This window comes from Mus caroli, unplaced genomic scaffold (assembly GCF_978045245.1).
Source record: "Mus caroli unplaced genomic scaffold, Mus_caroli_1 scaffold_8, whole genome shotgun sequence".
In the NCBI taxonomy this organism is placed as follows: Eukaryota; Metazoa; Chordata; class Mammalia; order Rodentia; family Muridae; genus Mus; species Mus caroli.
This window is the reverse complement of record NW_028227263.1, coordinates 40,694,810-40,703,701: the sequence shown is the minus strand read 5'-3', so window position 1 is coordinate 40,703,701 and position 8,892 is coordinate 40,694,810. Positions and strand designations below refer to the sequence as shown.

General features: G+C 50.2%; 2 protein-coding genes and 1 non-coding gene across 5 annotated transcripts; 1 reads left to right on the top strand and 2 right to left on the bottom strand.

The window, feature by feature from the left end:
* Positions 1 to 845: 845 nt before the first annotated feature.
* Positions 846 to 5,607, bottom strand: Arfip2 (ARF interacting protein 2). Its single transcript, XM_021167317.3, has 8 exons — positions 5,454 to 5,607; positions 4,539 to 4,679; positions 4,222 to 4,318; positions 3,427 to 3,545; positions 3,037 to 3,258; positions 2,340 to 2,497; positions 2,030 to 2,204; positions 846 to 1,613 (listed from the first exon to the last, which is right to left on the bottom strand). The coding sequence occupies exons 2-8, from the start codon at positions 4,635 to 4,637 to the stop codon at positions 1,458 to 1,460; spliced, it is 1,026 nt and encodes a 341-aa protein (XP_021022976.1). The 5' UTR covers positions 4,638 to 4,679; positions 5,454 to 5,607; the 3' UTR covers positions 846 to 1,457.
* Positions 5,608 to 5,703: 96 nt separating this feature from the next.
* Timm10b (translocase of inner mitochondrial membrane 10B) lies at positions 5,704 to 8,892 on the top strand. Of its 3 annotated transcripts, XM_021167319.3 has the most exons (4): positions 5,704 to 5,822; positions 5,932 to 6,027; positions 6,182 to 6,382; positions 8,569 to 8,892. In XM_021167319.3, the coding sequence occupies exons 1-3, from the start codon at positions 5,793 to 5,795 to the stop codon at positions 6,356 to 6,358; spliced, it is 303 nt and encodes a 100-aa protein (XP_021022978.1). In that variant the 5' UTR covers positions 5,704 to 5,792; the 3' UTR covers positions 6,359 to 6,382; positions 8,569 to 8,892. The 3 variants fall into 3 exon arrangements, with proteins under 3 accessions (XP_021022978.1, XP_021022977.1, XP_029335277.1); XM_021167318.3 differs by lacking the exon at positions 8,569 to 8,892 and having other exon boundaries at positions 6,182 to 6,504; XM_029479417.2 differs by lacking the exons at positions 5,932 to 6,027; positions 8,569 to 8,892 and having other exon boundaries at positions 6,182 to 8,252.
* On the bottom strand, positions 7,493 to 7,631 carry LOC115031625 (small nucleolar RNA SNORA43). Its single transcript, XR_003837298.1, has one exon. It is a non-coding gene; the product is annotated as a small nucleolar RNA SNORA43 (small nucleolar RNA).

Here is an 8,892-nt window from a genome sequence, read left to right as displayed (position 1 = left end):
AAGTTAAGGTTTGACTTCAACAAGAGCAGTGCAGGTTGCAGCAGGTGCAGTGAGACAGCCTTTATCTCCGCAGTAGCTACTCACTGGATGTGAAGGAGCTCAGGCAGGGTTCATGCTTAGAGTGACAAGCAAGGGTCACTAGGCTACCCAATAGTCCAGGATGTTTTCAACGCTACGCTTCTCCCGTGCTGCCAGACCTCTAAGAGGTTTCTTAGTTCCATTTCTCCAAAGATCAAAAGTCTGCCTCTTGTCTCATGCACTTAATTTTTCACTCTGGACTGAATTCTTATTCAGACTTTATGAGCATTGGCCTTTCTTCCTGAGCTGTTAGCTACTTACTTTTTCAGATCTCAGCTTTTAAACTGGCATCGCCATCTCTACCTCAGTCTAAGCTAGATGCCCCTTATCTGGTGCTCCCACTGCATCTTGTATCCTAGCATTTCTCATTGTATTGTAGTTGCCTGGTTACTTGTCTCTATCCCCCTCTAGGCCTTAAGCACTGTGAGCAGGGACTGCGTTTTATTCACTGATGTTTCCCCAGGGCCTAACGCAGTGCCTGGCAAATAAAAGCACTCAGTAAACATCGGCTGTATGATTGAATGCATGATGGTTAGCCGGCCCAACCCCCTCTGGACCCTATGCTCTTCAGACACATAGATTGCCTTGGTGCTAACAGGAAGAGAAAAATAAAGCTTTGGCTCTGAAAGTGAGGGGCATCAGGCCTTCGGCAGCTTCTCAAACTTAGCTGCAGCTCTTCTGAATTCATAGGAATCGAATGCAAGATTACTGGGCATTTCTTACCAATCCACCCTCCTCTAGTCCCCCACAAATTGACCTCACTGGGCCTGCTTTTATGAAAGGTTTATTCCTAGTGCTAGAACCAGTCTTCTGGGGTTCTAAGCACAGTTCAACTGGGTGGGTGGATGAGGGGAGGGCCCATTCAGATGCAGGGCCACAAATGCAGCTCCCCATTATCCCCACCCCTCTGGTCCCAGTCCCCTTCTCTGCAATGGACACACATTGAGGAGGGAACAAAGGGTACTGGAGGCAACACTATTGGCCCAGAGGAGCCCAAGAAGAGCTGCCATTGGCTGACAGAACCTTTTGAGGTCCTGTCTTTGGTCAGGGGCACATCCCAAGAGCTGGGGATAGGCCTGAGGAGTGGTGCCATTGGCCAGGGAGTGTTTTGTCATAGCCTTTGGCTGTGGAGTGAAAGGAAAAGATCTGGGAATGAAGCCCAGTGGCCAGGAAGATAAAGGACAGGGCAGCAGCTTCTGGGCCTATGGGCCCTCTTCAGACCACAGCAGTATGGGCAAAACTGGTGTCAGACCCCAGTCAGAAAAAAGGAGCCCAAGCCAGCAAGTAAGTGGCAAAGGACATCCCATGTCCAATCTCCTCCACCCTGGGGCTGCCCCGCCCAGTGTCCTTCTTGATAGCCAAGTTGGGCTGGGAGCCGCTCACTGCTCCTCTAACCAGGAAGGCTTCTCGGCTCCTGGAGGCCGCAGCTTGATGTTGAACTGCTGAAGAGTCTGCTCCAGCTGTTTCTGGTTCCCAGCGAAGTAGGCAGACACGGCATTGTGGAAGAGCAGCAGCTGCTTGTGCATCACCTTGATCTGGGGGCCCAGCAGGGTCAGCTAAGGCTAGACTCAGGCACCCTCAGGGAGGGGCTACAAGCCTAAGCCCAGACACAGACCAGAGCAAATAGACTCTGCTGACAGTGTTTTGGGGTAGGGACTTTTCAAGAAGTCAAAAGAGAAGGGGCAATATGAAGAAAGAAACCTGACTTGATCTGCTGGGTTTAGGGTTCTAGAACCCCAGCCAAGGGGCAATGTTTTTTCAGTTATGCTACTGGGACTAGAAGCCAGTGATGAGGAGGGTGAACTGAAAGTGCTCAGGTATCAAGGGGCTAGGGGAACAACCCACTCCCTAGCCAGGGGCAGCTCCGCACCCAACAATCAGAAGGGTCTGAAGGGATGGGCACTGTGTCTTACGACTTAGGTGACTTAGGACCAAGGGAGTAGGGCAGCACCTTGTTTTCTTCCAGGAACTTCAGCTTGATGGCCACATCTCCCCGCAGCTTCTCATATTTGTCCCGATGGGTCTGGAAAGTGGCCTGGGCACTCTCAAGTCGACCACGAGTCCCTGCATCCCGGGGCCCTAGGCTCAGCTCTTCTAAGTCTGTCCGGTAGGCATCATATTCCAGCCTGGGAAGGGGGTGATAAAGGCTGGTCTCCACCTCTTCATCCACACTCATATTTCCTTTCCTTTCTGAATCTGTATGCCCCTAATGTTTGCATTTTCACCCATGCCAGCCAACTTCCCAAACCGTGGGCCCACACCTGGCAGCCTCATACTGTTTGACAGTCATGAGTGTGTCTTCCATGGTCTTGGTGACCAGTGTGTTGATGCTAGAGACAAAGAAGTTCACAGCCCCTAGCAGCGTCTCCCCATTCTTGCACAGCAGCTTTTGTGTCTCTGCATTATAGCCAAATTCCTCCTAAGGGCAGAAGGGAGGCACAGGCATTGAGTAACACTCCTTACCTTACTGCAGCTGTAGAGCCCTTCATATCCCTCCATCCCAAAGAAGAAACAGCCATCAAAACTACAACAACCAGACTGCCTCTAGCAAGGCTCTCTTAGCCACAAAGTTAGTAGGGTCCCTTGGCGATGCCTGAGGTAAGAGTGTGGGGAGTACGAGTTCTTAGGTGAGTTTACAAGATAGAACAAGGAGAGCTAGTGCAACAGGCAGGGAGGGAATCTGATTAGGCCAAGCACCAAAGGCATTCTTGATGATATGGAGACAGGTTACTTATGAGGTACTGGTGAGCCCTCTCCCACAACCCCTCCAACTTCTGGGCCTCTGTACAAACCCTTAGGCTGCCTCCATAGGTGAGTGATGCTGGGGGCAGGACTGGGCGCACCCCAGAGGGGTTCTCCCTGGGGGCTGCAGGAGGAGGGAGGGAGGGAGGCTGAGGAAAGCCTGCCTGGAAGGACCAGGGCCCAGTACCCCCACCCTCTTTGTTTTGGCTGAGGCACCTGAAGCTCTGGGGACTTCTGGCTGAGGTCAGCAAAGGCATCACCTAGTGCATGCTGGGTCTGCAACAGGCTGTAGAGGTGGGCTGTCAGTGCCCGGCCCAGCTGCAGGACACTTTCATACTTGCGCTTCGTCTCACGCAGCAACTCAATCTGCAGCTCTAGCTCCAGATCCACAGTCCGGGAGCCTCGGCCAAATCTCTCTGATAACAGCTGCTTTGTGCACTGATTAGAAGGGGGGGGGGGTGAGGTCAGAAATCTAAACTCCACCCCAACAATGAACTACTCCAGCACCCCCGTTCTCTTAGTCATAGCAAAGACTATATAGTAAGACCTGGGGAAAGGGAAAAGGTCCCCATGGAGAATTTCTGAGAAGAAGCACTTGAATCTTACCTTATATGTGTTGATGCCCCATTTCTTGACGATGTCAAACTTTTCTCCAGCGATGCCCCGGGCCACCTCGTCACCAGGGCCAGAGGGTGACGTGCTGTGAGATGGATGTCGGCCAGACCCTAAAGGACCAAGTTCTCTGACACCAGTTTCTCTTAGATATAACCAGACACTTCTATGGCCCATTTCCCCGCCCACCCCCCCAACACACGAAATGACCCCTCTGAAGAAGGATTATCTAGACAGCCAACTGCATTCTTCTGCTCACTAGGGGGAACAAGGACTCGTGTCCTGACAACCAAATCAATTCAATGTATGTATCTGGCATTCTTGGAGTAGGGTAGGAGTGTTGTTGGTGTACGAAATAAGAGGGAATAGAAGCAAACATGACATGTGCGATTGGCAGGATCAAAGATGGTGGGCACAGAAAACAGAGAAGTTAGCTTATATTTCTAGGTAGAATTCTAGCCAGTAAGAGTCTAAAATGAAACTCTGAGAAGCCTCACAAAGCTCCAAACTGGCTTTAAGCTCCTGAGTGCTCATAACCTTAAGGTCTTAACTTGGCTCAGATGGTAGCGGCAAGGAGGAAAAGACGAGTGAGATTATCTTAGAGACTGACTGGCTAGTGGGAGGCAGATGGGCAACTCAGGGAGCTGGCCTGGGACTGGACTGTCTATGAACTTCACACCAGCAGTTGGCAAGCTCTCCAGTCCAGGAGTCAAGCTTTCTTGTATGTGTCTATGTGCCTGCAAACTGTCTCAACACCCCACCCCTCAAGCCTATCTCTATCATTCATACCTGTGGGGATGAGTCCGTCACCAGAGCCCCCATAGCCACCAGACACAATGCTAGTTTCATTGAGGTTGGGTCCTGACACCATCACCTGCTGGAGGTCCTATAGGTCAGAGAAGAGGGGGCCACCTCAGGAACACAGGGATGGATGAAACATTTTGGGGATGGAGACAGTGCATAGTAAAGTCTGTACAGAACCATAAAGAAGATTTGAAAAGTATGAAGGAGTTTAGTTAACTGAAGGCTACTGGGACAGGGGAAAGTAAAAGGTTTATAAGTCAGGAATGTATAACAAAACAATGAGAAGAATCAAACAGAAGCACCTGCTCCAGCCCATCGTCTTCAGGAAGCTGCCCAGCTTCGCCATTTCCGTGGATGGGAATCTCCATTGTGGCTGCCTTCCCTAGAATCCCGTCCGTCATGGCTAGGGAAGGGACTGGAGTCAAGGTCTCCACCCCAGCACGCTGTAAAACCCAACACAGACAATTCTGGAAACTGGCCAGCACTCCAGAACAAGGAGGCCTTCCCTGTGTTCTCAGAGGTTTCAGGGGTTGTCTTAGGGCTTGGGTGTCCTGGGATCAGCCACCACGGTTTTCCTTGAGTTTGTGTGTTTCTTCTCTTCTGAGTACATTATTTCTACAGATGCATGCATACCAAAGCCTTGGGTGTCTTCTCATAACCCCCCTACCTCACCTTCAGTAACCATTCATGCATTCAGTCATTCAACAACTATCTAGTGTCTATTATGTGTGAGATACCGAAGCAATGGAATTGCAGCAGTGAGGACCAGAGGGGAGGTCTATGCTCTCTGGGAACTTAACCCTGCAGAGGCATGTTTACCAGAACCCTTTCCTAGGCTCAGACGCTCACTTGCCACTCAGGCATGCTCTGCAATCCTGGTCTTTCACATTCTTTGGTGTTCCTTCCCCTCTTCGTTCAGCCGGTCTAGTCTCTTCTTTTCTCCATCTTATGCACCTGACTCCCTTAGGCCCTCCCCAGCAGGCCTTGGTTGAAGCAGTTAGTGAATGTTCCTGGTGTCAGGTGAAAGGCTCTCTTTCCCAGGACACGGGCAATCCCTTCCAAAGTCAGCTGAAGCCTACCAGATGTGAGGGGCTCCCCCCACCCCCATACACCTGGGCATCAGGTGTGTCCTCATCCTTGCCAAGGGCTCAGGGCATCTTGCCCTCAGTACAGGTTCGTGCGTTCAACTTCCCTTCGTCCAAGTATGTCCTTCTCACCTGGGCCGGGCCGCTCTTCCCCTCAGGGCGCGAGGCCCGGACCGCGCGGGGACCTCGGGTTCCAGTTCTCCTCGCGATCCTAGCAGCAGGTCAGAGATTTGGCGGAAGTGACATGTTCTCTGGGCAGAAGAAGCCGGCCACGTCGCAGAGAAAAAGGGCGGAGGTGACGTTTGCAGTTGTGGGCAGGGCGAGCCTGGAGCTACGCCTTCAAGCTCTTGGGGGAGTAGTGAGAGTTTACTTCCGGGGCGACTCTGAGAGCTCTACCCCACCCCACCCCCGCGCGCCACCCTGCCACCCCGCCACGAGCGGAAGTGACTTGGGCTGGGCGCCCTGGGCGTGATGGAGCAGCAGCAGCAGCAACTGAGAAACGTGAGTGAGAGCGCAGTTGCTCTCTGGGTTAGACGTGCCGAGGGGGAGACGGGCTGTGCATCCCGGGGAGCTTTGGCGGTGGTGAAGTCGTGGTTCCCTTTTCTCTCAGTTGCGAGACTTCCTGTTGGTCTACAATCGGATGACAGAACTGTGTTTTCAGCGCTGTGTGCCCAGCCTGCACCACCGAGCTCTGGACGCTGAGGAGGTGGAGACTGTGTGGGGGTCCCAGAGTTGACAACGTGACGTGACACCCCTCCCCCCATTTCTCCCCTCTTTCTTGATCTCACTCCTAGGCTGGGGACCGGGAAGGAAGGAGGCGGGCCCCTTTTAGTTTCTACTTACATCTGTTTTCCTTCCAGGAGGCCTGCCTGCACAGTTGTGCTGGGAAACTCATCCATTCTAACCACCGCCTCATGGCCGCTTACGTGCACCTCATGCCCGCCCTGGTCCAGCGCCGCATCGCGGACTACGAGGCTGCCTCGGCCGCGCCAGGTGTTCCTGCAGAACAGACCAGAGACTCGCCATCAGGCAGCTAGCCGTCCCTGGCCCCAGGAGAGAAGGTGCTTGGATGGACTCCTCTGTGGACCTTGGGCTTATCTAAATGTGTACAGAGAGATTGAGCTTGAAAGCTGGGTGCTGTTGCTCCTTTTCTTGGAGCCAATAAACCCGTTTTTACAGTCTAGTTATTTTGCTGGGCAAGAACTTTTGTCTATGGGTACCAGCCTTTATTGTGTCATCTAGTGCATGTATACTGCCTTTAGCCCTGGAGGTTGATGTAGTGCCTTCTTATGTGTAGAAGGACAAATTCAGCATTCCCAGCACCCCAGCAAAAGCAGGGATTATGGGTAGAGCTTTAAGGTTAGTAATAGCAATGGAAAATTGGTTCCAAAAGGAGAGCTCTCAGTGGCTGTCCTTGGGACTAACTCAAGGACCTGAATATACATTGACTCATAACTAGTTTTTATTCTCAGCTGTCAAACAAAAAGAATTGCTGTGAACCTAGGGGAAGAAGGTAATATCAAACAACAAAAGCAGGAAGAAAACAGTACCCCCTTAGGCTTTAGCCACTCCTTCCTAGGAGGTCAGTGACAACAGAACAAAGACAAGCCTCTAAGAATTCAGGAATGTTGACCATTTCCCCAATTTACTCTCTTAGTATTTCCTGCCTTTGTGAAATTAGCAATAAAGACTTTAAACAAAGAAGTGCTTTCTTGTCTTCAGAGTCAGTCAGGAAGGCAGTATTAGTCAAACCTCAGGAAGAGAACCCGAGGGAGAGGGAGATGGTATTAGGGAGGGATGGTTAAATGCCTTCTGTGCCCCTCCTCTTTGTGTTTCACTGCTTGTCTAATCTAGTTTCAGCTCTCTATCCTGCACCTTACACTATTCTCACTGTAACTGCTCTGATGCCAGCTTCTCCCCAACCCCTCTTGTGGGATTCACATGTGTATTCAGGAGGAGTCCTTTCCTGGCAGCTGCTGTTCCCATGGCTTCATTCCTAATGTGGAGATGGGGAAGGAAAGAGGATGTGGCATGTACCACCTTGTGGGGCTTCAAGGATGACAGTCTGCAGGGCAAGCGACAGCATGGGGTCTGCATTTATTACTGTTTTACAGGAGATTAAGCTCAAGTACTTGTGCTTGCCAGGCAGGAACTCTTTTTTTTTTTTTTTTTAATGTCAGGCTATAAACCATTCTTAGTGCTCACTGGCTTCTGAACACTGAGCATTGAAAGAGCCACTTGCTCTTTGCCCCAATGTCACAGGCAGAGCTGAGCAGCTGGGCCAGGTCTGTGGTGCTGATCTAGGACAGCATCTTCAGGGCAGCAGGCAGGAACTTGTAACAACTAAGCTCCCCACTTCCTCTTCACTGCTTCCCGTAATTCCATCCCATCCCTTCCCTTCCAGTATTGCAACAGGTGGCCAGCTTTCTTTTTTCTTTTTTAACAGAGGAATTAAATTCCTCGTCAAAACCAACCATTCACAGAGCAGATTTGCTGTCCTACCCCCACCTATAGGTCAGAAATAGGCATTTATTTATTTATTTATTTATTTAGAGATATGGTCTCATGTACCCAAGGCTGACCTGGAAATTGTAACTAAAGATGACCTTGAACTCCTGGTCCTTCTGCCTCTACCTCCCAAGTGTTGGCCAGCCAAAAAGTTGAAAATCTTAGTTGATTCCATATTGAGAAGCAGATCTTGCTCCAAGGCTTGTTATACTTGCCTGTAATCCTTAACAGGGCAAGAATTGTAAGTTTGGGCCGGGCGTGGTGACGCACGCCTTTAATCCCAGCGCTCGGGAGGCAGAGGCAGGTGGATTTCTGAGTTCGAGGCCAGCCTGGTCTACAGAGTGAGTTCCAGGACAACCAGGGCTATACAGAGAAACCCTGTCTCAAAAAACCAAAAAAAAAAAAAAAAAAGAATTGTAAGTTTGGAAGCAGTCTGCACTGTTAGATCAAGACTCTACCAATAAAGTGCAGCTGGGACATTAAGCCTGATATTCTTTGCACTACAGCAGGCTGTTTCTCTAAATCGTGTCTGTTGAGTTATTTTGTATAAATTTATCATACTTACTCCTTTTAATTGTGAAACTAGGAGGTGTTATTTTTCACTAGACAGGTAAAGAAGCAAGAAAACAGACCTTAGGAGAGCCCTGTCTTACACAGTTTTTGGAAAGCAGATTTTGGTGTGTCACTTTCCTTTCCTTTCTCTCTTTCTTTTCTTCTCTTTTTTTCATTTTCCTTTTAGGTGGTTTTGTCGTGGACCCATTGGCCTTCAACTTGTGATCCTCCTGTCTCAGCCTTCTAGGTACTGGAATTACAGACACAGGCTACAACCTGTTGCTAGATAATTCTTTAGGCATATAAAACTTGCTGACCAGGCGCTTCCTTAAAGAGTGACCCGACCTCAAGATTAATCTTACTCCTTGACAAGTACACAATGTGAGTAGAGCAGCTTGTGAACTTGTTAGTTCCCAAAACCAGGAAGGTGGAGACCCAGGATATTGTGTGGCTGCCGAGAGAGCGCTGCATCAGCACCTGTATGTATCCTTTCAATAAACATGTGCTGTGA

Bases quoted from the DNA above. Each gene is read 5' to 3' on its own strand.
- Timm10b (XM_021167319.3), top strand. From the start codon at position 5,793: ATGGAGCAGCAGCAGCAGCAACTGAGAAAC. The intron at 5,823-5,931 runs GTGAGTGAGAGC...CTTTTCTCTCAG, and splicing joins AGCAGCAGCAACTGAGAAAC to TTGCGAGACTTCCTGTTGGT. The intron at 6,028-6,181 runs GTGGAGACTGTG...TTTTCCTTCCAG, and splicing joins GAGCTCTGGACGCTGAGGAG to GAGGCCTGCCTGCACAGTTG.
- Arfip2 (XM_021167317.3), bottom strand. From the start codon at position 4,637: ATGACGGACGGGATTCTAGGGAAGGCAGCCACAATGGAGATTCCCATC. The intron at 3,259-3,426 runs GTAAGATTCAAG...CCTTCTAATCAG, and splicing joins GGGGCATCAACACATATAAG to TGCACAAAGCAGCTGTTATC. The intron at 1,614-2,029 runs GTGCTGCCCTAC...CTGGGCCCCCAG, and splicing joins AGTTCCTGGAAGAAAACAAG to ATCAAGGTGATGCACAAGCA.